This window comes from Mycteria americana, chromosome 7 (assembly GCF_035582795.1).
Source record: "Mycteria americana isolate JAX WOST 10 ecotype Jacksonville Zoo and Gardens chromosome 7, USCA_MyAme_1.0, whole genome shotgun sequence".
NCBI classification, from domain to species: Eukaryota; Metazoa; Chordata; class Aves; order Ciconiiformes; family Ciconiidae; genus Mycteria; species Mycteria americana.
In genome coordinates this window covers 9,463,097-9,490,880 of record NC_134371.1, presented here as the reverse complement: position 1 = coordinate 9,490,880, position 27,784 = coordinate 9,463,097, and the positions used below count along the sequence as shown (strand labels likewise).

Genomic DNA, 27,784 nt, shown 5'->3' with positions numbered 1-27,784 from the left:
AAAAATATTATTAATATCATGAAGGCTTTTGAAAATGCAGTTTAACTCTTCTCTATCATTTTAGAGTTATTAGTTTTCCCTCCACTTGGACAATGAAATACACTAAACCAGTATCAGGTTTGTTCATTTTTAACAGTTTTCTTGTTCAGGTTCTCAGGTAGTGATACTTGGCTATGTGCTTCAGTGAAAAAATAAAAATAAAAATAAAAACACTGCCTTTATAACCATATCCCATTCAGACTTCTTGGATCATTTAAACAGAACTGGAACCAACATCCACTAAAATACAAATTATTAAAAGGACTTCTGTACTAACACAGAGCAGCAACAAGTTCAGGAACAGGACCTTTTTTGCCCCAGTCCCTTTATAGTGTACCACACATGCCGTTTTATAGACTTGATAGAATGTATTTTGTCATTTTATAATGTATTTATTAACAAAACCTAAACTGAAGTTTATAACTTTAAATAAAGAATCTTTCAACCACTTTTTTACTTATCCATTCCTTAGCTTATTTTTGCTTAAGATTTGTATCTGTTTACACATGCAATAGGCTTTCCTTCACTCACTGTAATTAAATATTCTAGATATTCTTCTCTAATTGAATGAGGTTTTTCCATCTTGAAGAAAATAGTACATAACACACGAGAAGTGAAACACGTAAACTAAAGACTACAAAGGAACTCTTTCGGAAGGCAGTTTCCAGATTTGAGAGTAATGATTCACTCATCTCAGACCTCAGAAAATAAAACACAAACTGGTTGACTGAACTTTACAAAACTAAATACTATCATAACAGTCTGAAGGAATCACACAAATATAAGCTACATGTGTCATTCTTCTCCTGTTTCTCTCCCACCTCCAACTAAACAAACAACAAGTAAACAACAAACTAAATAAAAGACGGATTTCCTACCACTTGCATCTGCAGCATATCAATTCCAAAGTGTGCCAAATGTTTTGCTATATGCGGATCTAGAACTGGCTCCTCTTCATCAAAGGAATAAACATCTACAAAAGCAGAGAGAAACAGATGACCTGTAGCATCAAATATTATCCCTTCTCATTGTTTACCAACATTGCATTCTCAGTACAGGACTGCCTATACAAGATGCCTTATTCATATTCTCTAAGTGTAGTTACGACCAGCAGAAAAAATGCTTAGACATCTATATAGCTCAGTAAATATCTTAAATGTTCTCAACACACTCACCTCAACTACTCTCCTCAAAAGAAATTACATGCCCTCACAGTATTAAAACCTAAGAATATTTGTAGTGATCATAGTATTTCCCCCCCAAAATAAGAAATTTGTAGGGAAAACAAAGAACAGGGCATGCAAAATTCTCAGATATGTGGCCAGTCCATATTTTGAACATGGCAACAAGAGATTCTGAATTTTTGTGGAGTTACTACAGGCAGACACATTAAAACTGCGAGTATATGGGGCCAACTGACTACTGCCATGGTATTCTAATTTCTAGTACAGTTTAAGGAATACACTTATGCCCTTTTCCCACAGAAATGCAGGGAGAACTGAGAAATTCTTTATTAGAAGTAAAGAGGTGTTTATTGGATTGGACACCATTGGATTGGACTTGGAAGATTAATCTTGTGGTTAGGGAGGAAGACCGATTTCGTGACTAAGGTGTCTTGCTTCCTTCATGCCCCGCAGAGTTTCTCACAGTGACCTTGCCCCATATGACCAGATCTAGGCTGACAGAGTAATCTTAGCCAGGAGAAGATTAAACAAACTCAGGAGAATAGAGCAGGAACCCAGATAAAGGCTGTTCACAGCACAAAATACCACTTCTGAAGGGTCCTTACCCTGCCCTCTCCTGGCAACTACAGACTCTGGCTCTGACTCAGCCCGTCACCTATGTAAGGCCTTAACAAAAAGGCAGCCTCCTTGAGGTCTACTAGTACCAAACCCACACTGAAATGATAGGTTGAAGGTTAGCCAAGACCTCAAAGACATAATGCAACTTTTAAAATTTACCAGCTCTATGAAAAACAGTAACTCTCTCAAACCAGGGAATTGTGCTTTTGAGTCATGCTGCCAGCTGCTTGATTAGCCATCAGACCCTCTATTAACATTGGTTCTGATGACCTCTCTGGCATGCATGTGGCTGTAGCTGCCCATCTGCTGGGATTCCACTATGTGGTAGCAAGCGTGCCCAGAAGACACGACTATTCATCCACACACAAGAGATCACAACATTCCCATAGTCTTCTGGTGAGGTCACAGCGCAGCCAAAAGATTCTGTAAAGTTCAAACACTTAATGGAGCGAGATTACACATCAACTGATCTTGGGTGACTACTTTCAATGTGGAATCTTTGATTTTGTTTTTCCTCAGCTCTGGCAACTGAAGAGAGTGCAGCCATCTGGGACTACTGACCCAGAGCAGCAGAAATGGAACACACAACACATTAATCTTTGCTCAAGCCCAGCTCTTCTGTCACGTACTTTAGTACTTTCTGCTGTGTAGCCAACCTGAATTTGTGGGAGACAGACAGAATTCACTTATTTCAAAAAAACCAAAGAGGAGCAAATTAAAGAAAGAAGATGAGAGCCCCCAAACACAGGTCTGTAGTGCTGTCATACAGACTCTGGTAGATAAGGAACGTAGACAAGTCAGCAAATGTGACACACAAAAGCTAGTATCATTAGAGTGAGAAAGGGGAAGAAGGGAGGAATATAAGGGGGAAAAACCCAAAAACCCCAAGAAAAATCTGAGACAGACAACACAGAATATTATTAAACAGAGAATAATCATTATTACACATATTATGGCAAGAAAAGAAAAATGACAATGCTACCTGTACTTCCTTTTCTTCCACAGCTCAAGATTTACACCTGCTGGCTGTGTAGACATCACTCCTTCCTACTTAAAGGATAACAGGCAATGGCAACACTGTCCCTGAAGAAACAAGTTGCACAGGATCCCCCAAAGAAGTATCTAACAATTGCTGAGATTGGCATCCACAAAGCAACTCATTCAAGTGCCTGTCAGATAGGGCTTCCCACTGCCAAACCCTCATTCCATTCCTCAAACCAGTTTCAAACACGCAACCTCACAATGACTTGAAATGACATCTAATGGCACTGTTGAGAGAGGCAGCAGATAGCACAGTCTGCCGAGTAGTACTCAACCTGTTGAAGCAAGCAACTTTTCTGACTCTCTCGTGCATCCTGTCCAAGGTCCAAGAGTAGAAGACAGAAGTTTGGTTCAATTTCTGCCCTGATCCCAGATCTGTTTGTTGATAGAACACTACAAAATGGGGATAATGCCCCAGAAATCTTTCATAATGTATATAACACATATTCCTCAAGGAAAGACAAGGAGCTCTCCTCTGCTCCCTCTGTGTACACGTAGGGTAAGTATAAATGGAATACTGGCACCACCTCTTTCTCCTTCTTACTGGTGTGAAAAAGGAGTAAGTTATGTCAGCAGAGGGACTAATGCTTATTACTCCTCTACCATCACCTCTTCACCTCCAGCCCAGGGAAGCAGAAACCAGACAGACTTTGCATCACAATCAGTCATGGAACCTCTTTCCTGAAGCTCATCTGTCATCCAGCCCTATTGAGAGGTTATGATTACCACTGCAATATAGATCAGAGAGAGAATAATTACTGAAGAGGAAACAAGGAGGGTTGGGGGAGGGAAGTCTTTTCTATAGGGAAACCGAGTAAACATCATCCAGCACAACAAAGGTCTGTGGAGAACAGCTGGTGCCCCTCATTCAGAGGGAAGGATGACAGCCTGTTCTTTGTTATCCCAAAGGCCACTTAAGAGAGGAAGCAGCTGATCAGTGGGAGGCAGGACAGCAGCCATAAGGAAACAAGTACTGCTGCTAAAGATGAGAAAGAAAAGAAAAAAAAAGAAAAAAACACTAAAGAATATTCTGTTTATTTTGTAGATGCAGTTGAAATCTACAGCTGGGCAAATCCTAAACACCTTCCATAATTGAGAAATTCAGACAGAAATCATCCAAGACCAGGCTCATGCAAGGAAACAATATTCCATCTGGGAGAGAAAAGAATGAATTTTGCTCAGCGTTTCTGTGGCACAGCTGGTTGAATCTGACTACAGCCTCCTTTCCCTGACACTGAATAGGACTTAAAGATGAAAAACTCTCAACTGATGTGTGTTAAAAAAAAAGGGCTACTCTAAACAGCTATTTTTCATCCATATGGTCATAAGCACTAAAACCAAAATATAATCATGCTATGTGTTCTTCTGTTTTTTATTTCTCTGTACAGCTGCAGCAAAGGATCTCAAATCCTCACACACCATAATCATCTCCACAGCAACACTGCAGAACATCAGTCGGAGAATATGCAAACAAGGATACATCTATAGCTTTCTTCCCCTCTCAAGATCATGAGGCTTTTTACAAATTAGCATCTCTGAACAAAATGTTACCGAAACAATAAGGAACAATAGCAGAGCTTCTAGTAAGATTAAAACAAATATACATGCTGATAAGAACGGACTTTTCTGAATTTAAAAAATCATTACCCTGTTACTGTTTCTATGTTACATAAGATTGAACCATTTGCCCTAGCAAATGTAGCAGAACTGAAAAATACTGCTTCTCCAGATTCTGCTGTTTCAAAATAATATCATTCTTCTATTATAAACCTACTATTATACAAACTCAAAAAACTATTTATACCAAATATAAAACAGAAGAGCAGATAAAAAAAAGGTAAGGGCTTTCTCCGAATGGAGTGTGTCATTCCCCCCAGCCCCGATCAAGATTCACAGACTCACAGGGTTTTCTTTCCATATCAGTGTCTCGAACATTTGCACTAGAAGCACAAACCCAGTTGATAATAGATATGACTGTTAGTCTCATGCACAAGAGATACCCCCTCTCAAAACCTGCCAGGTGGCTGACCTGCTCCATCAGGAGTGATGGTTCCCAGCTTCACAGCCAGGGGATAGCCCGTCTCCTTGTAGTGCTCCACTGCATGCCCGTTCCCCCCACTGCCATCAAAGAACCACTTGCCACACAGCACCGAACCATCTGTCAGATTTAGCCACAGATTCTCCCGCAGGTCACATTTTGAGCATTTCCAACCGCTGCAAGAGAAAACAGGAAGAAACGACAGAAGTAAGGCAGGAACCAGTTCTGTATTTCCAATTATGGTAGGTCAAACCAAACATTTACACTCAGCACGGAGTCATGCAAGAGAATTGTTGGCTGAGTTGCTGGCTTTAGTTCTGTTATTCTGGACTGTATTAAAGGGCCTACAATGAACAAACCTTATTACCCTCACCTGGGGGGAATTCTAACACCATTGTCTAACTGTACAAGTGTTTTCGCATGTTTAGATGCCTGCAGCTCTTCTTCCCAGGAGTCAGGGTCCTGCTTCCTGTAGGGTGATTTTGCACTGAGGAGTGCATCACAAGCTATCGTCACCTGGAAGACAAATATATGTCAATCAAAACCTAACACAATTCAGTGACTGGACAGAACTTGGCATTCAGGCCATTGCTAACCACATACAGAATGGGATACCAGTAAGAATATTTATATACTTAAGCATGCACGTATTCTTCTAGATTGCAGTTGTTATTATTTTAGCAGGAAAGTAAGCACATGTACTATGTGAGCTTCCCTGGGACAAGCTGGCATCACAATAAGGGAAGGAATATAGGAGGTAAAAGGAAATCCAAGAAACAAAGACAAAGCAGACTCTTAAAAATGACTGACTCTCTATTATAGCTGCTTAACAAAGATATTTATGTAAAAACAAGCACCACACATAAGAAAACAAAGCGCCATCTTGATAAAAACTGAAGCAGGAGACAATTCTTATCACCACTTGCACACACTCACTCACCAGCGCTGGTAACTCTTCTATATTGGGTAATGAGATTTCATAGTGATCAGGAAATATAACAAGTTTTGCTTCATCTTCATATTCAAAGTCATCACTGTTGAGATCACCATTTGTCTCTAGATCTGGAAAACAAGATGGGGAATGTTAGGAGATTGTCCCAAGATCAAGGTTCCTAAATTGTGGCAGGGGTACCACTATGAAGCATTACTTGCCTGGCATCAGCCTGCAAGTTGACACTATCAGTAGTTTCTCCTGGCTAGAAATCCTGATCTAAACTGAAATCTGACCATCCTACAAGAGGGTGTTCTGAGGACCAAAATTTCCATCTTAATCTGACTGATCCCCAGTCACAGTCGATTTGGCCCCTTTCCAAGCAGTGCACTGTTACAGACATCACATTCTAGGAAGCAGCTAACAAAATTCTGCTCATTTTGGACAAAATCAGGATGCAATACTGCTCTGCCTTTTACCCAGGATCTTGAAACACTATACAGTGTGGAGACCAGGTCACACTACCCACGCCCAAATTGCAGAGCAGGAACAATGCACCTCTGTTTCAGACCCCCATATTTTCCAGATCACAGACCTGGCTGAAACATGCTACAGCTCTCATCCATCTTGAACCTATGGCCTTCTCCCACGAAGATGCCCATGGCTGGAAGTATTCCCGCATCTTATCCACACTCTCAAATAGCTACAGCAAGTACGGTTATACCAGCATTATCCCTCTCTTGCTAACCCCACTCTGTAACCAGTGTAATTATCTCTTTAAAAAGCACTTATTAACTAATAAAGCTTTCCTTTGAAGATTGAGCCTTCCATAGTGTTTGTGTACACTCTTATTCCAGTGTAAGGATTACTTTTTTTGCTTAAATATGCGCCTTGATCAAGCAACATCAGCTAAAATGCTTGTCCAGAAATAAGTGGACTCAGAGAGAAGCCAGGAGGGTATATAAGTCACTAAATGGCTACTGTTTATATCTCTGGCTTCATCAAAAACATAATTATCCCATAGTGACAAGACTGAGTTAAAATCTTGCTCAGTTCTTTCCAGGACAACTCGGAAAGTTAAGACCAAACATGTGCATGTTGTGTCAGACATTTCACAAGATTCAACTGCAAGAATAGCCTGGGCAAGGATGGGATCTTCTGGATCCTTCTCCCATCCAGAAATGCTGGATCTACTGTATTCTGATGTACCAGACAGTTACTGACAGAATAAGGTTCAACCAAGAAGATGCATTAACAGTAGCTAAAGCTGGCTCTTATTTTCACTCCAAGTACATGCATACGCTTAATGAGTCACTGAATACTAAACGAGCATTGGCAGCAACCACTGCACCCTGGGAATGCCTGAAATCTCAAATGTATATCTGGGAGAGAGGTAAGGATGACAGAGGCCAGATTCAGAAAACTAAGCTCTCTATTTACCCAGTGGGCAGTAACAGCCTGAACATCCTAAGTGATAAAACAAGTATCAAAAGATATTTTAAATTGAGCTGGAAAGACCACCTCTTGAGTGGAACATCATCCAGTTTCCATTCAATTCTTGGCTCACCTGCTGCACCAGCCAGTCCTGAGGGGTGACAACACCCACTGTCAGTGACTTCCAGCAGCATGACCTCTTTCTCAGCAGCAACCAACAAAAGCCCCTTCTCGTTGGCTGAATATAGACACAAAAGCAAGAACTTTTTCTTATACTGAAAGCATGACATTTTATAAAGAAAATATTAATTCATTACTAATTTCCCAAATCACACTATTTTTCGTAATGATCCCTTCCCTTACTGCAGCATAATAGAGATAACCAGCGATCTCACTTTACTCTGGGTTTTTTCCCAGCTAGTATTACAACCCTGTGTTTTGATAAAGGAGTGAATCTCAACAGATGCAATCTGCAACAGTAAGCTCTTTTGCTCCATGAAGCAAAGAAACTGAGTAGCTCTAGGCTGATGATACACATGGCAACGCATCACAGAGAATTTTCACTTAATGCTCAGAAATTTGATGGTGGCCAGCATAGCAAAGCCAAAAGTACTGATCATCTCCTAAATATGACAGGTTCCTGAGAGGATAAAAACTCAGTGTATGTTCAGACAGGTTTAAAGGCAGCAAACGCCTTTCAGGGCCTGCAGTCACACACTTCGGTCAGCCACCAGAGGGAACCTGAGGACAGCTCACATCAGCCGCTGTTATCTGTAGACGTGTGTATACCTGCTGGTATTTTCATTTCTTTATGATACCGACATTAAGTTCATAGTATTTACAATCCGCTATATAAAAACAGCAATGATACGGTTGCCTGAGTTCAAAATTCAGACACACGCTTCAGCTCACCTCACAAGCCAGACAGCAACAGCCAGATAGTAGCAACTTTACTGCTACTGACCTGACCTGCATTTGAACCAGTGATCCAGGGATGAAAGACTGAGTATCCTATTAGCAATCATCCGCTGCCATCTAAGGACTTCACACACTTAGGAGCCTTCACACATCAGCCTTTTGTGTGCAATGGGTAGGGAAGGAAAGTTCCTTTTTACCTTCTCAGGCTTCATACCATTCACGTTACCAGAAAAGCAGAAAACGATGTCCTGTCAGCATGGCATTCTAGACGTCTGACACGCTGATATGGCAGCATCACACTTCTTATTTTAAAGAAAGATACACACAGCTTCATAACAGTTCCAGGAAAAAAACATGAGGATTTAACTGGCAATTCCACTTTTGAAGGTGACCATGTAAAGCTGGCACACTTCCACTCCACACACCTACTCGCTCTGAATAGGAACTAAAAGGACCGCCAGTGCTTTTTGGCAACTATCACTCTGAAGACAGTTTCTCAGGGTTCAGATCCAGTATGTAAGAGTGGGAAGGATAAGGTCACTGACTGAAATCCTTTGATACAGCAGATGACCATATAAACTAATCCCTTTTGTTGACTGTCAGACAGACCCCTTAACGATGTCCAGTTGAAAACCCCCAAATCACTACTCATGTTATTAAATCTTGGCTTGTATGCGCTGAGAGCCATAGTGGCTAAGTTCGGTAAGAAGTTCTACCTGCATTATATTTTCTGTGCCTGTGCAAGGGCCACCACAGCTAAGAAAGCATGAGCGTAGATATAATAAAAACAGATGACTATTACTTTACAAGGCAATGGAGCCCACACTAAATGAGGGCAGAGGCTGACCCCATAGCCACTGGGCATCGTGTGCAGTCTGCAGGCAGTTTTGAACTTGGATTTTAAAATTAGTGCAGAATTTGAGAGAGGAACAAGAGTAACTACAGGAAAGAGGAGCAAGGGGAAATCTACTTGCAAATGGAGCATATTTGATTAAAAATTACTGTAACACTAAAGGCACTGAAAAATACAAACTTTCAAGCACTATACTTCATACAAAGCTGTTTCTTGGACAAGGATGTTCTTCCAAGATGCACTGTGAGTAGAAGAATCTGAGCAAAAAAGGGTTTACTCAGTTCTAAGACTGAGCCACAAGACAACCAACCAGTGTGTAATCTTTTTAAAGACCTGATGGCTTGGTGGTGAATGTCCACATGACAATGTTCCCCTTCTAGTGGACTAACAGTTTTATGGTGCCTCCTCAGAGCCCCAGTTAAACACTGTGGTCACTAAAACAAAGTGTCCATAGGTCTTAAGTGTTGTGTTGGGAGGTCAGGACAACAGGCAAACCAAAAAAACAGACACGTTAAAAGAGAGGCTCGACCAATGCTGTCATTTTGGGCAAGCAGTCAGTAGAGTAAATTTACTCCAGCTCACAGGCATCACTTTAGTGACGGTGAGAAATGCATTGCTGCTGAACTGACTGAAAACAGCAGCTGGAAATGGAAGACAGAGTACTGTAAACCAAGCCACCAGAGGGGAAGAAAAGGAGTGGATGTGCCCAGATCAGATTTAGACAAGTTACCAACTGACTGCACTAATAATAGTGGCATAAGGAGACTCCAGGCAGGACCCCCAAACAGGATTTCCTGTGCATATGGATGCGTCTGTGTGTGTATGAAAGGGAATACAAATGTGAAAATTGAATAAGGATGTTGACTAGTGAGCCTACAACTAATTTTGAAACCCTGGAAAGACATCTTAGGAATCTGGGCTCTCACTGAAAGCAATGGACAAATTTGTATTGACTTGGAAGTGGAGGACTGAGTCTTTAAATCAAATAATTTCTTCCTGAAGCCTCTAAATAACAATGAATTGCAGCAGCAGCACTTTGCAAACTATAAGCTATTCAGTTAATTTGTCTTCAAGCACATCTCAAACACTGACCTCATCAGATGAACCTGCACCTGACCTATCAGATGACCTCATCATGATAAAAAAGAAATTAAAAAAAAAAAAAAGATTCACTTTGCAGTCATAACATTCTCCTTTGTGGCAAAAGGAAAAGCAAAACTTTCTACTAGGATCATTTGGATCATTCATACCTGTAAAATAACATTCAAATTGCTTGGTACATCTCCAAAGTATTAATATGCTGTTCTTATTGCTAGATATAGACCTCACCCCTTGGACTTCTGGTATAGTCATGTGTTAAACAAGCAAAGCTAAATCACCAAAATTCAAATTCTTAACTATTTTGCTATCAGCATTAGCCTTTGTTAATCAAGCCTAATTTCCACAGTTCTAACTAAACCAGCAAACTATTAAGGGTATCTGCTCACCGTTCTAGACTCAGCTCATGCTTAGATGGCAAAGCCAGAAAGCAACAGGTTCACTCATGGTCTAATCAGTTCCACTGCTACTGCTGGGAAGCATGCACAACTTTACTGGGCTAAAATTTAAAAATATTGTCAGGAAACATTCAAATCCTCCTAAATCACACCTCCTTTTCCATTCATAGATATATACTCTATATGTGCTTACTTACATAAATATAAGCTTAAACCACTCAAACCACTCGTGGTGAAAGTCCTCTTCAGAAGCTTACCAGACAAAAACATCCTTACTGAAAACAGGGTTCTGCTACTGGCTGCTAGGAGACCTTAGTGGAGCTGTTGTCAAATCCAGTATGGCCACACTTATGAATGGTCTTTACACTTGGAAATGGTAGCCGTAAGTGCATTCACTGCCATAGGCAGGCATGTGCCATCCAGGAAAAGCTCAGCAAGTTTACATGTTCTCTCAGACTCTAAGTGGAAGTTTTCTCTTCTTTTCCGAGGCCTTCTCTGAGATCAGCTGTGTGTCATGGATGCTGCTCCTCACTGACACTCCTCCCCAGCAGTTACCATCCTCACAGATCTGCTGACAGAGCTGTTCATTTGAGTACTTCAAAACACTTTTAACTGATGGTCTAAGTTAGCCCTGACTTTGCTCAAAACAGAGCTCACACAACTTGCTGCACTGACAGATACTGCTATGGTAACTGATCTGCAAGCGGACATCTGTCTACGGACAAGTTTTATGACAGCCACTCTGCCAGCTCTGTTTAGCCTACAGTCCAGGCTCTGGCATGGACCAACAGATGCCCAGGAAGAAGGTACTAGAACAAGGCAAAAATGCGGTGATTCCCCCATCAGTGTATACCTCCTAGCTTCCACATATCTATCTGGGGTTTTTTGTTTTTTTGGGGGTGGGGGTGTTTGTCTGTTTGGTTTTGGAGAAAGAGACACAGAGGGAGATACTGCATGCAGCTGTGGTTTCTCTATTCGAAAGAGAGGTTCACTTCTAATTTATAAACCAAAATAGAGAACAAAATATAAAATGTTGCTCTATTCCTGATGTTCCACTTATTCTTTCAATGCTGCTGACAACAGAGCTGACACTTTCAAAGAACCACTCACACCATCTCTCTCGGAACTACCTTTCTGAACAGTAACAGCTAATTTAGACCACATCACTGTGCACACGCTGTTAAAGAACTTCTCTTGTTGTCTTTGCATTTTTCAACATTTACTTCATCTATTGTGTAGTTACTCAGTAACACATTAAAAATCACTTTTAGATTTAATCTCCTAGATAATGTTAAATCAACCAGCAAACTCTATTTCCTCATTTTTCAATCGTTTCCAGACCATTTACAATCGCATTAATTCTTCATAATTAGAACATTATGAAGGACTCCTCTGATAACTCCTGGGAGTAACAGGTCCAGGGGGACTCTGCTGGTAACTTTCTACTGTAAGAACTGGGCCTCCAATCCCTTCAATACAAGGATATTCCCTGTTATTCTACTACCCCTTTTGACCAGAATCTTGTAAGGAAGATCACAGTACATCCTGTTAATTGAATTGCTCTTATTCACATAGTCACTGAATATGTAGGGGGACTACTACACATAGTCCCAGAGTATTCTGGCAGACCCAGAGCCATTACTTCACTTTGGAAAATCCACAGTGGTTCTTTTTTGTTCTGTCATATTTATACAACTTTCTACCAATTCTGCTCCATTCTTTTCCTCCCAGATGGGCTCATATGAAAATTAAATTTAGTGATGATACTTTTCCTGGTCCCATCATGTCTTTTTTTCCCCAAAACTGGTTTCACATTTACCATACTGTTGCTGATTTAAAAAACAGGTTGCATAGCAAAGACAACAGTGCAGCTGTTTCTTATCTGAGAGCCTTGTGAAGTCACGGGGAGCTATCATCTTGTCCCATCAATTAATTTATTTCCATTTTACAGGCTGGATCTAAAACTTCTTTGTGCGATAACCACACATATTGACAAGCACAAAGTATCTTCAAACTTGCTAGCCTAGATAACAATGCAGTGAGGATACTACTCCGTGCATTGTGATCCAGTCTGCTTTAAATATCACCCCAAATATCCCCTGGAAGCTTCCACAGTCTGAGCTGAAGTTACCATATCCACACTGCCTAGCAACATCTCAACAATCCAGATTAAAGGCAGTTCATACATTTCAATGCACAATGTTGTTATGCTTCCTGATTACATACAACACTCACCGCCAACACCCTCCAGCCTTCTCCAAAAGAAAACCAAAACAAAATGAGCCCAAAATCCAATGCACATGTGCACACGCACACACACTTTGCTATGGATCTTTCAATGTTTAGGGAAAGATAAAGCTTCCAGTTGACTGACCCAACCAGTCTGTGTTTCTGTTGCATTTGCTGGATAGCAGCAGCACCAGAAAGTAATCAGTGAGCATCCAAAAGATGTTTTCCTAATACTAAGGAGATTGAAAAGGGTTTAGTATCTTTAATAGCTGTACATCAAAGAGGATTATAAGAAGCAATGTAACAAATGCCCAAACTGGATTGACTTTGCACACAAAGCTTAAATCTCTGGGCCTTCAGGGAATTATTCAAAGACACCTAGAAACACAGTGATGTTAAAGTTACCCATTGATCATTGTCTATTCTTGTCTGACAGGGTAAGCCCTAAATGGCAGGCTACATATATATGGCTGATAATAGCCAGTTTGGTACAAACCTCAACCATAGGTGCCCAAGGTCACAATGAGAAAGACAGAACTAAAACAACCTGTGTAAGATGACAAGTCCAGCAGCTCCGAACCAATGAGGAAGATGTTGGATTAACAGATAAGACGCCAAATTTTGCTAACCACCTCTGCTGCTGTCACATGCAAAATTATCAGATCAGCTGACCTCTCTGTGCTTTCGTTTCCTCAGCTATGAACAAGGACAGGAATAACTCTTTGTTCTTTTCTTTAAGCAGGGCCAAAACCCAATAAAATCTGCTGAGCTAAAGAAGCGGATACAAAGCATTTGGATGCAGGGAAGTACCATCTCAAGGATGAGAGCACCAAGTTGATACAGTTTTACTTCCAGCCAGCAAGGGCTGCAAAGAAGACTGCAGTAAAACAACAGACCAGATGAGATACATTTTCAGAAGTGCATTAGATTCCAGAAGTGCTGGATTAAATGGTGATAGTTCTGTTATCCACCCCAGTGAAAGCGCACCACCTTCAGAAGTTCACTGGGACCAGAACATTTGGAACTCCTGCACCAGATCTACTCAGTGGGAACAAAACGCTCATGTGCAAGGATGGAATTTGAGGACTCCAACACGACACATCAGAGATACTATACCATGTACACTGTGCGCTGACATACCACAATGACAGGAGCCTCAAAAGGTATGCTGTAAGTCAGCAAGAATAAAATTCGAATGTGCTTTTGTACTTCTTGTACTCACATTGCTGTACAACCATTGCTGCATTGCAGCCAACTTTGTTTCTGAACCAATTATTTTACAAGCATCCAGTGACAAACATTATTTTCAATGTAAACTGACAGTTAATGGCATTTAGACCAGCATCTGTGACTTAACAGTTTCTTCCTACAAAAGAAGTTTCATTTCTTTATGACTCATCTTAAGACTTTTTTTCTCTCTAAGCCCTCCTTGCAAAACTTACTCCAGACATTAACAGCAACAATTTAATCGATCACAATCTGCAAAGGCCTCTTAGGGACACATTCCACAGATCAAAGCAATTCCAAAGGGAGGCCATGCTATTGTTTCCCCTTAGCCATAAGAGATGGCAATTGTAAAGAAAACATTTAACCTCTTCATTACCAGAAGAAAAATTCACTATTCACACAGAGAGAATAAGTAATAGATGAATAAGAGAAACACCACAAGTGGTGCGAGGAGGGAAAATATAGGCATTGCATCAAGTTCCCCTCATCCATATTTATGAGGCCCTCAGGTTTTCTGGGTAATCTGAATCAATGGATATTGGATGAAATGGACATGGTAAGAAAACTGTTTTCCATGAAGCAAGGGCATATAATTGTGGACATAACAGAATAAGAATTGGTAAGAGATGCTCATGATACATGTACCGTTGCATTCATTACAGGAGAGACCACAACATCACTTAAGAACATTTACCTGTGTAACAATGTTGAAATAACAACCCTTCCTATGACCAGCAGCTGAGCAGAACAGTGCCACAGTGAGGCCCTGTTATATCTGAACATTAAGTACAGACAAACATTTTAATAAAAAGGTGCTTTGTGGATAACACAAAGAGAGAGAAGAGACAGAATTAGTCAAAAAATACCTCTCAAACCCTAGGCTGTTTGAGAATAGTTGAGGGCCTACTTTAGATTAAAACGTTCCATGTATACATACACATACCTCTGAATATGCACCAAAATTGCTAAGAATTACTTATTTGTCTGGACCAACTTAAAAAACTAGAACCAAAAGTTTAAAAAAATAACCCAACAGAAAAAAAAAAAACCCACAAGGAGCCCCAAAGCCAGACACAATGGTGGACAGAACCCAAGTACACATGCAGACAGGGTCAGAAAAGCACTGTGTGAAAGCAGCTGTTCACAATACCTAAAAATAGCTTAGCATTCCTCCTTTTTGGTAAAGCTCCACCAGATGCCCCTGGTACCTTCTGGAAAGAGAGAAAGAAACAATTACAAATCCATCAAGCGAGACAACAGTAAATCAGCAATAACCCCATACCATCACCACTTCTGACACACATCTATCTGTTCATGTTCCTTTTATTAAATCACAGTCCTTGCTGAGCAAGAATGTAAATCCTCTTCATTCACCTCTGACAACGGGATTTTACTCATCATTGCTTACTACCTTCAGAGTGAGAAAGCCACCATCTGAATCCTTCATACTTTGCTCTGTTAGCAATCAAGCAGAACATGTCTCACTGTCACCATGGGTGATTACTGTTTATCAACAGGACAAGGACATCTAGCATCACTCAGACCACTCACCACTAGCCCCCCTACAGTATTTCTTAATGACTAAAGCTGAATTAGAGAGGGGAAGAAAAAACTATTATCTGCATAAAAGATTAAAACCTTCATAACTGATTCCAGTATGACCACTTTGCTGTGATCTATTAGTTCAGCTAATTTTCTTCTATCCAGAAAAAAAATGCCCTTTCCATCAGGATCCATGCCTGCTTCCATTAAGATCAATCCAAGTTACCACTATGCTTTCTTAATATTAGAGATTATGGAGGAAACCTGACAACACCCAAGCAATTGTTTAGGGGGGATTTTATTTTATTTTTTAATTTAAACTCCACAGCAGAGAATAGTAACTTCAAAGTGACATTCAGTTTTAAGCACTACTTTCCCAGTTCAAAATACCTCAAACTACTAGGAAAAATGCTAGTAGCTGGGGAAATGTAAAAGTCAATGCACTTGCTTCTTAAGCTGTTTATTAACAGGCACCATTAAATCAAATCAGATTAAATCAAATAAGCCTCTGTAGCTGTAATGCCGATGTGATGCATTATGTGGCATATAATGTCAGTGTAACTGTCGAGGTTGTTAGGTTGTTTGTTTTTTTTTTTTAATAATAATATTAGGATACAACAGGTGGAGAGAAACCAGCCAAGAACCTGTCAGCCTAGGGCAAGTTCATGTTTGCCTCTGCTCCTTGGTAGGTGAAAGGGTCACATATTTTGGGTGGTTCCCTTCACCATGTAAATAAACCTCTGGCCAAAGCAGACTGCTTGAATCATCAGTGAGGTCTCATACATCACAGCAAAGTTTTCCATTCTTAGAAAGAGCAGATGCCAACTAACACTCCTTGGCTGCACTTAAGAACAGAACCTATTATCCATATATACAAGCCCTAGGGAAAGGGAGTCAGGGTTGCAACTCCAGCATTTAAAAAAAAAAAAAAAAAAAAAATCCTCAATGAAGTGAAAATAACAAGCTGAGCATTTTTTTTCCTTAATACTACTGGAAAGTGGAAAGAAAGTAGCCAAGAATCCAAATCTATTTTAAAAAAGCAGCAGCAAGATGCAACATAACCCAATTACAAATATATTATGAATAAATTACACATACTCCCAGGACTATAGCTTCAGAAATAAAAAAATGTTGTTTCCAATACTAGGAAGCTCCCATTGAATCCTGATGTCACCAAGTGGGATGCTGTGAAAGTCATTAAGACTAGAGATTTCAAAGAGAAAGAATTCACATGGAGTGTTTATCACTGCCAGCCTGACATTAAATACTTCAGCTTGATTTTCCAAACTGCTGAATATATCTGAACTGGAATTGCAGATGCTCAATACTCCTGAAAAATCCAAAACGTGACAGTTTTTTACCTTGTTTCTCCATCTGTCATAAATCACTGAAAATGTTCCCCATTCACAAAACAACTTTGGCTTCTAACAGATGTGACACAACCAGCAAATGGGAGTCCACACAATGCATCAGTAGTGGCATTAAATTCAGTTTGTGATGCTTCTCGTGCAAGGTGTCAGTGTAGCCTATTCTGCGTTCCCTTTAACTGCACCACTGCCACATTTTTTTATAACAGGGCCATCACCGAATAATATCCAGGAACCCATTACTGTAGGAAATTTCATGCTTCTCTGCCCAGTGTTTTCCACAGGGCTGAGGTACCACGATAGCACCAAGCTAAAGCTCTGTCGGGGGCTGAATACTACCCAGGCAGTTGTATACAACACCCATATACTACAGGGAAGTGGTCGATTTAAAAATTCTGAGAAGTGAAATTTGTGGAAAAAGAAGAAGAAAAAATAAATGTTCTTGATATAGCTAAGGAATTTACCAGAGGGTGCTCCAGAACTTGCAATTGCACATATTTCTCATGATTTAGCAGATGCCTCTGGTGCTGATCTGCCACTGGCAGATACTCTAGCTCTACTTAAGCCAATAGGCTGAAGATCTGACCGTTATTTTCTAATTGAATTGTGACAAGATACACAATTTATACTTAATCCAAACACCTTGGGAAGCAAACAGGGATTTCTGCAGCAATGTGGTGCATTCTGCAAGGATGATGCCAAGGGAACCACAGGCAAGAATAGCAGCCTCACTAAAAGAATCTTAAGACAGCAATCAAATGCCTTTAGCTTTACTATATCCCACACCATCAAAAGCTTGGCTTAAAAAAAAACAGAACCACAACGCAGAATGTGCCAGACACTTCATAAAACTGTTCCAGTGAAGGCCTGATGTTTCACATCACTCAAAAGAAAACATGGATAGCACGTAAGAAGCAAACAGTCATGGTAAACATGATCCACAGCTAAACATGATCCAAACAAAAATCCACAGCTAACATATGAGGAAACCTACCTATGAGCCATGTTAGATGACACAATCTGCACCTGTACTGTATTGTCAGACTGTTTTCTACCACACAACCCAAGCCACCAGTGCATCACCACCTTCAAACATAGATGCCAGGCCCCTCCGCTACATCATGATTCACAAGGAGAAAAACTGGAACCACTGAACTAGTTCAATTGAGGGTGTATGCAGCACCGAACAACAGTCGGTATATTTGTTTCTCCCTTTTGGAGTTCTTCAGCCTAATCTTCATCCAGGAAAGGAAATTTTGAGGCCTCATTATAACCCCAGTTTACCTTAATATTGAAAATTCCCTGGTCACGTGCTGAAAGACAGTTATATACAAGGAAAGCTGACAGGATTTCTGCCCACCCATCTCTAGTCCTAGACATCATCTTTCAAGAGTGTTAAATTCACTCAGAAGAACTGTTGCTAAAACCAGACTAGGGTCTCCAAAAACTCAGTTAACAGTGTGAAGGAAAATATTGCTATCGCCCTTACAAGGAAAGACAATTCTAAAGTACAACAAACATCATTAACTATCTCAACCTAGGAGACATGCAATCCACCTCACTATAATTCTGATAAAATATGAAGAGTCATCTACTGGAAATAAAATAAGTGGTCAGGGCACTTTACATAACTCAGGGCCTTCATCACCCAGGGGAAACGTAGAATTGCTGTAGAATGAGAAATGTGAAGTATTCTATCCTGCTCCAAGCAGCTATTTTAGGTCCTCTAACTTGCCAGAAGAGACATAGCTTGCAGGAGAGTGAGCTATAAGCAAACCCAGTGCCTTCCATATAGCTCAGGTCAGAAGTCGTTAACAGCCCTTTAGAGATGCCAGACAAACCAGACACAAACAGATGTTATAAAAAGCACAGGTTATAAATTACTGTTGATATGCAGTGATGTTATGGAAGAACAGTGAACATGAAGTTTGTATGTATACATCCATGTGTGTGTGGGAGTAAGACTGAATGAGGTCAGTGTGTGCTCTAGAATCCAGCATTAATTTAAGCTAAGCTTTAGATCCCAGGCCAGGTCAGGATTAGGGCTCATGATTAATTGTACAGAAATCTTAGGATGAAAAGAAGTCCTGTCATCCTGAGATGAAACCTCATATAAATGAAAAATCTCAGAAGCTTCCAGCCAAACCTGAGCCAAAATTCTGCACTTCAAAGGCAGGTTTCAGAAAAGTATTTAGTTACCTACAGTATGCACATAATATACAGACAATATGTATGTGATATGCAGAAGCGTGTAGTGAAAAAGATCAGTGAAAGTCAGACAATAAGCTGCCTTTAAGATCTGACTCTTTAGGGCTTTTGACTCATCTCAGAACTGAACCTATAGGATTAGTTGGGATCCAAGCACCTGAATTTGATATCCAGCCCCAAATCTGAACATGTTCATTTCTGTCATTCAAGATTTGGTCTATGTCTGAAATGCATTACCTAAACAAGCACAAGAGACCCAAGAACTGCCAGGGTAGTTAGTTGGGAAGCCACAGGTCTCACCTCTATCACATGTCGTTTCAGATGCAAATATACACACTGTCCTGTTTTCCGGTAATGCCTTTCAATGTGTTCCCTTCCAAATCCCAGAAACGTGTTCATGCACACATAGAGACCTCCTTCTGAATCCTAAAAGGAATGACACAAATAGTTACAGCACAGAAGGAACTGAACAGGACAGAAAGGACTCAGCAAGCAGAAAAAAACCAAAGAATTGCAAACCCTTTCTGTCATCAAGCAAGCACTTAAAACGTAGCTTTCATAGCACATTATGGTGTTTACATTATCAGTCCTCTAAAACTTCCACATCATATCACAGTCTATAGAAACTCATTGAAATGGGTTACAACTACAGATTAGTGAGTGTTCAAGTTGGAGATTCAGAAGTTACTCTTGAAAAATTCCGCTTGAGTAGCCAATCCACAGAGATTTGTAGGCACAGAAATTTGTAAAGCATAGAAACAATTTGTTTGACAGACATTTGTTTGAAATAGTAGAACTTTTTTTGGCCATTTGATTGCAAGAACAACATTCCAAATCAGAAGCCCAGCAGAGCTGATGGTCCAGGGATTCAGCCACACCTTCCACTGTTGATCACAATCTTGTCTGAGAAAAGCAGATCTCAAGTGATCTTACAGCTCTTAGAACTGGCTAACAAGAAAATTGGCAAGTGTTTTGTCAATATTCTTCAGTATTTATCAGGGATTCTCTCTGTTCACAAAATTGGAGTGCTTGGAGATAAGGGCACTACAAAGGAAATATAAAGATATATATTCCTGGTACTGATCACAAATGCTGACATTTCAGTAACATAACCTGGCAGGAGTCCCATCACTTTTTGCTCTCCCAAAAGCTAGGTGTTTATGCTGGCTGTTATCAGGGTCTTGCTCCATTTTAGCACTTCTCCCAGATCTCTCCTACATCATTCAGACTACCAGGAGGACTTTCAGTCATCTGGCTCATTGGTGTTGGACCAATTTTTTAAGCCCTCTCTAGGATGTATTGTTTTGAACAGGTGGTGCATAACAAAGATTGAGCCTTTCAGAAGCACTGTGACCTTCCTTCTATTGTGAACATGTTTGTGCTATTGCATAGTGCAGAACATCTCATGTTAAATTCCCCAAAGAACAACATGAACTAAACTCATCCATAGGCACCTTAGAAGGAAATTAAAAAAAAAAAAAAAAAAAAGATAAATAAAAATCATTATCTCCAGAAACAAGTCATGTTAGGCACATACATGTGCATAATCATGTATTGAGAATTGTTACAGCAACAATTGCTTTGACAGGATCCACCTGATAGTGCCACACCTGAAACGTATTCAATACAGTAAACCAAGAAGTTCCCTCCCACCTGGCCTTCCTCTCTTCAAGGCTCTGCCAAGCAGGAACCTCTGCTCTACCTCTGAGCCCAGCCAAGCCTCTAGCAAGCACAAAGCTGCCCATCCTGCTGCACCAGCCATGGCACGAGTTAGGCTCTCTCCAGTCCTGTGGAGTGGAATAAGCAGCAGAGGACAAGTCTGACAGAGATCATAGCTGATCTCCAACACTTTCCTAAACAGCACCAGGTTAATACACGTTATTCTCTTCAGAAAAGGAAACTGAAGGGCTAATATGTTGAGCAGTTGTTGCTCATTTGATACCTGCAGAGACCAGCTAGGGCCTGACAAGTTTCTCCCCTCTATCCCTGCCCCAAAACTAGGCTTGAATGTGCCACTCTAAATCCAGTTAATTCCCCCCAACCTGTTTCAAATACTGCCACTGAGTATTTCGGTAGGACTTGAAGGAATCTAAACTTCCAGCTTACCTACAACCCTCATCCATACCTGTATACTACTCTTTCAAACATGCTCATTTTTATCAATATAACTAAAGTCAGAACTGAAGAACTGCCTCAAAAACCAATAAATACTGGTAATTCCACAGTGGCGAGCAGGGTCATGGAGCTGAGGAACAGAACATGAAGAGAGACCAGAGAATGATGTTTTACCCCAATACTTTAGAAAATGTCTCTTCCGCTTTTATTAATGTGAACTAACACACACAAGCTTCAGCCTTTCAGATTTAGCTGAAAGATGAACATGTAATGAACTATACAGCTGTTGCTCTACCTACCTCAAAAGGACAAAAAATTGCACTGATCATTCCAGGATTCAAATATGCAATCTGAAGCAAGGGCTTAGACTATCTGCCATTCACACTTAACATATACCATGAAGTCATTCTTTCAGCATCTAGATATCACAATGATTGTCTCTGCAGAGTAAACTATTTAGCCATCTCATTTCTGAACCACATAACCCCTATCCAAGATCCTATTAAAAAAAAAACCAAACCACAGCTCCTTTGAATTTGAAATATTCACAGCCTTGAGAACAGGGCTGATACCTACAATTGTGCTCAAAAGTAATAAAACAGTTAAAAGAAAACTCTACATCTGGTGTTCAAAACACTCATAAAATACAATTGTATTTAAAATGTATTACATTTATTTTAATTTCCACTACTGTTTCCCAGATTTATCTACTTTAAGACCCATTATACCTTTGCTGTCTGCTCTTATTCCAAATCTTTTTGCATTATCTCCTTCTGTGAGAAAGTCATGAATGTGTCCTCTACAAGAGAATCCTAAATAAAACCAGGGCAGACCCTGCCTAAATAAAAATATATAGTGTTGTCACTCTAGGGTCTCGGGAACTTTGTTTACAATTCTGTTTTCTTGGAGACCATTCTCTCTTTTTCTGGAGGGAATCCAAGAGACCACTGAACCGTTTCTGATAAGCAGCTTATGACAACAATCTGACACTTTCAGTATACAAGCTAAATGTAGCATCTGAGTAAGTTGGTTGTGGTTACTAACAAAACAGTTATTTCTCCTGGAGAACGCAGGCAGACTATTCTCTCATGCAACTTGGAAAGAAGTGGACAGGCTGTTCAAAAGCTTAAAAGGTCACAGCAAAGCAGAGGCACGTGTGAAAAAGCCACCTTTGCAAAAGGCTGTATAAAGGATTAGGCCCCTGTTTGGTGCTCAGAGAACACTCAACTGTGATCTAAGACAGGCTTTGTGCTGGTGAATTTAACCCTACTGAGCACACAGCCAGTTCTGGAAGGAACAATATTTTACATAGGTATGCAAGTCTTTGCAATCAATATTCATTTTAAACGTGTGTGAAAGTTTATGCAGGAGGAACGCAACATATCTGAAGATACTATTTTACACCAGAAAAATACAGCTTGTCCTGAGAGACAAAAATAGGAATAGCAGGGGTTTTCCCCCACCCTCACACTTGCCTCAGCGTGTAGTGGGCATGTAGTGTGAAGTTTAGGATAAAGTAATATATAACCATCGTCCTCCCTTATTACTCCAATCTAAAGACATTGTTGGGGCAGAAGCTTGTACTTACCGCTCAGGCCTTGATCACTACTCAGAAGGCCACTCGAGAGTACAGTAGTCGTCTTACCCTCTGAACAGAAGGAAAAGCGATTGCTCTTCACTGTATTTCTTCCTGTTCTTTGCTGCTAAGATGGTCACAGTATGTCAGGTGCTTTATTGATAGAGAGGGAGACACATGGTCCACACCAGGGAGAAAAGTATTTTTTAAAAAAGCTCTTCTTACTTATTTAGATAATAATTCATGTTTTGCAGAGGTAGGATGAGGAAGGAAAGGGACAGGGAATCCACAGTGAAAGAGAGCTAAAATGTGACAGTGTTATACCCTCTCATGCCTGAATAACAGAGCAAGGAAGCTGGTGGATGAGAGGTGTGGCAAACACAAACGCCAGTCCTCAAGGAAACAGAGAGAGATCACCACCTCACTTCACACACACTCATGGCACCAGACACTAATAGCTTTCAAACACTACTAGCCTGATCAGGATTTGAACTAATGACATTACCAAACCCCTGAACCATTTAGACCCCTCAGGGAAATCTAGGGTTTAACAATTTCAACTCCTGAGGTGACTCGGACAATAATGAATTTATAAAAACACAATTGCTGTGGTGATCTACTAACACAGCAAACAGTTACAGACTTGGGCACAATGTCTGCTATACAGGTGTTTGCTTTAGATGCGCTAGAGCAATGGTAAAACTTGCCAATATAGGTATCAGAGAAGAGAGTAAAATGGCACCTCGAGTCTTCACAAGTCTCCATACCCAAATATAAAGAATGAAAAGTTTGTTCATCCTATCACATATAAAGTAAAAAGTGCCAGTTATGACGGAGGGTCACTGGCTCCTCTGAGCATTCTGCCATGGTTTCCATGACAGTGTTTCCCTACAAAAACCACGACCATACAGAACCATTACAGACTCTATTCAGAGTGTCTGTTCATCAGGAATCACCATAATTAATCTGGCTGTGGTCACAAGACTCTTGTATAACTACAACCCAATTTTTAATATATTTGGAAAAGCTACAGGACCATCCCCAATATACACATATTGCATTGCATCCCACAATAGTGTAACTAAACGACAGATGCTTTATTTCAGGACACGCTTAAAAAGAATAACAGAAGTTTCAGCACTTAATATTCATCTCAACAATACATAATAATTTCCAATGAGGAATAAAAAGAAAGCCTGTCTCTCTGTCATGCACCAGTACTACCTACATTGAAATAAGGAAAAAAAAAAACCCAAAGCAAACCACAGCCAACCAACTGAACACAATAGCACAGAAAGAAGGCTCCAGCAAACCAAAAAGTTCACTTTCAAGTTTCCACTGCAATAAATATGGTAACTCTGGGGGAGGGGGGTGAGAATCAACCCCAAAAATGGGTGCCAAAGGCCAGGAATATATCTAGTCACATTCAAAAGGAACATGGGGTATGAACACTGGCATAAGTCTGCCTTTTAGACAAATGTCCTCTGTCACCCAAAGGTGACAAGAAAGCAATGGTGACAAAAGGAAAGCAGAAAAGGAATAATAAGAGGGTAAAATTGGGCATCTGGTAAAGAGGAGGAGAGGGAGAACCAACAGAATCAGAAAAAGGAACAGAATGACACAGACGTACACAAGCATTGATGTGAAAATATATACAAGCAGCAAAGAGGAGCCATATATTACTGGAACTGGTGAAAGTCAAGAGACATAGGAAAAGAAGAGCTGGGTTGGGCAGAGACAGAAAGGACAAATGATCTGGCAGTAGGAAATAAAGTACAGGGCTTCTAATAACTGGACTGTTAGCTTCAAGTGCAAAAGAAATCCTTCTCCCGCCTTCCCTTAAAAAAAAAAAAAGAAAGAAACAAATATCAAAGTTACTATTTACTATTTTATCACACTTTGTGACAGCAAGATGCAAAATAATGAACAGCGTGAAGAAAGTACATGTCACTGAAATAAAAAACGTATCAGACTCTGGGATTCTGATGTTATGTGTACAACCAGACCAAGTTATAACAGCACATATATTACAGTCTTGAAAGGTTTAAAATCCTCCATGTTCTGGGCTAAATGCCAACTACTAGGGATGGCACACTGGGTATTTCCCTACAAGCAGATTATTTCACAATTGCTTAACAAAGATGTCCAGTATCTCCATTGTAGCTTCTAGACAGACACATGGACGAGGCCAATCCAGTACAGCACTTACAACATTTCCTGGGAAGAAAAAAGCTGTGTGGGCAAGTCAGACACTAAAATGAAATAAAACCACCATTCCAAGAGGTGTATTGACTGCTCACTCACGTGCATAAGTCACAGGCAGACTCCAGAGCAGGGCATATATAATTCCAAAGCAGTTATCTTGTACAAGTCACATTCACAGGCAGGATCAAGGCTTCAAGATAAGTGAGCAGATACACTGGCAAAACTAATATTAGGTCATGAGTACTTCTAACCTGAAACCAGGAATGCAGAAAACTTCCATCCATCAGTCAACACTGTTTGAGAGCAGATTATCCAGGTGCAGATTGCATGGGCCACTGATAGAGATGGCTCAGATCCGTCACAGTTTACTTCCTAGCTCAAGCCCAGCACCGCGGCTCAAGCAGTGCCACCCATACTGCTTCCATAGCAGCTTAGATTTAGAGAGAGACGGATTATTTTTGCTTTGTGCAGAGCCCTAGCTGTACAATTCTGTTGGTCACAAAGACAACACTGTGCTTCCAGAGCAGAAAAATCTGGGGAGAGGAGTTGAGAGGAAACCTAATGGTTCTGCAACGATTCAGCAGAGCTCCAGGGCTGTCCGTTTGTCTGCATCTCTGTATTTATCCTCTAGCACTCCAGGTACCTTACAATCAAAATCTCTCTGCTACCCAAAATACTCCAGCCCATCATTACTCTGGATAACAGGATAACTAAAGTTTGGTCAGTCACGCATATAAAGGGAAAGGCTAGTAAGATCCAAATTTAGATCAAACTCACAGAAGTGCAAAATGCACATACACACTGGTTCTTCTCCAAAGCTGCATAGTTATTTCTCATTTGTGAACCACTGCAGGCACAACCCTTACCGATTTTACCATTCTCCAACTTTGGAAGACCACTTAGTTAACCTTAGTGTCCTGGTGCACTCCCAGCCAGCAAAACACTCACCCCATGGGACAGCTTTGGTATCTCTCTGCAATGCAACAGTACACCACCACTCTGATTTTTCAGGTGGTCACCTACCACCAAGCAACTCACTGCCTCAATGATTTGGAGGTCATTTTGCAGCTAGGCCAAAATCTTTTGTCTGGAATATTCAATTTGTCTTGGTGTATTCAGTCCTCTTATTTGTTTCCTCACTGCTGCTCCCATCCCATCAATAGAAACAAGATACCAGCCTACCCCTCCCAGACAGTGGCCCCAGTAACTTTCTAATTTTCTTCAAGGAATATTGACCAAAGGAACACCCAGATAGGAGGTACTCATCTCTAGAAAGTTTTATGCAGCGTGGTTGCTGATATCCATTACATATTGCAAACTCTCAAGGGTTTCAGTCTCAACTGTACTGTCTAATAAACAGCCGAGCATCAGCACAGTTTAGCCTTTGGGAATTGTCCTAACATAACCATTACAGAGTCCCCGAGCCACAAAAATGAAGTCAGCAAGATTCACAAAGGAAGCTGTTGTCAGCAGCAAGGTTTTCTAGCAGAGTGAAGCCAAACTTTAAGCTGCTCAAACAAACACAGTTCTGCTATCTACAGAATCAGACTGCTTGCTCCTGTCACTGTGTTGGACTCATGACCTGTGCTGTAGTTGTAACCATTGCCCTTCATGGGGAAGGCTTCAGAGCACATCCATATACAACATGGACAGCCTGCACATAAGCCTTTCTTATACTCCAGTTTGTATCCCTTTTCTAGCAGTTGCCTCTCCCTCGGATGCGTCTGGTCTAAAATGATTAGACGCCTTTGAGACAAGGATCCCACTAAACGGTGGAATTTCCAGCTGAGTACTATACTTCTATATAAATCACAAGAAGAGAACAAAATATTATATAAATGCAACCTTTTCGCCTCCTGCATTCTACTGAACACAAAGTCAAGCTCATCCACCAAAAGAGGAATAGAGGTCACAGTAGACAAAATAGGAGAGAAGAAACCTACATCACAGCAGCACAGATACAGAAAAACCATCACCAGGAGGGACTGTGCATCAGATCTGAAAAATGGGAGATACAGGATTTCATCCGTCAAATTGTAGGGAAGTGGTAGGCTACCACAGCAGCTGGGCCAGTCACTAGAGGGAACGATACTCAACACTAGGCCGTACTTAAGTTTTGCAGGCAGCCATTCTTAGCTTCTCAATTCCCATATAAAGAATCAATGGAGTAGGAGGAGGAGCTAACTGGAGTAGGAGCCCTCATCAGGGAAATACAGTTTCTCTAGAAGCCACCAAAGAACCAGAAAAGTCATTAAAAATTAAGTCATAAAAAGGCATATTTTCTAATCTTATGAGACAAGCAAACTAAAAAGTGTCACCAGGGCTCTTAAGTGCATGGAAATTGGCCTCCTGTTTCTGCTGAATTTCCTGGAAACTAACCCTAGTATGTTCTGTTGGAAATAGGCCAAATCTAAGGACATGAATGTCTCATCTGTTTAGTGGTCTTTCTAACAATACTACCTTTCTGACAAGATCATCATGCTACAGTTAACCCAGATGGAAAAAATACACTGAATATCCACTTGTACCTCTCCTACGCTCACACTTCCGAAATCTGTCAACTAATGACTCTCTTTGTAGCATAAAGGTGCCATTGTTCTCAGATCTTCACCCAGGGAAGCACGATTTAAAACTCATGGAAAGGGAACAGTGAGTCAACCAATTTTAAGAACAATCAGTGAAGCTGCCTGTAACATGAATCTCCAGTGACACTCCACCACTTAAATCTGGACAAGAGGACACAACTGACAGTGTGACAAACAG

At 40.6% G+C, this 27,784-nt stretch overlaps 1 protein-coding gene across 1 annotated transcript in view; it reads right to left on the bottom strand.

Moving 5' to 3' along the window:
• USP13 (ubiquitin specific peptidase 13) overlaps positions 1-27,784 on the bottom strand; it is a 54,869-nt gene that overhangs the window by 23,717 nt on the left and 3,368 nt on the right. Inside the window, exons 2-7 of the mRNA XM_075506935.1 lie at positions 19,426-19,551; positions 15,159-15,219; positions 5,861-5,982; positions 5,294-5,436; positions 4,912-5,096; positions 918-1,012 (exon numbers count right to left, since the gene is read on the bottom strand). Coding sequence (XP_075363050.1) covers positions 918-1,012; positions 4,912-5,096; positions 5,294-5,436; positions 5,861-5,982; positions 15,159-15,219; positions 19,426-19,551 — 732 coding nt within the window. The remainder of the gene's footprint in view (positions 1-917; positions 1,013-4,911; positions 5,097-5,293; positions 5,437-5,860; positions 5,983-15,158; positions 15,220-19,425; positions 19,552-27,784) is intronic.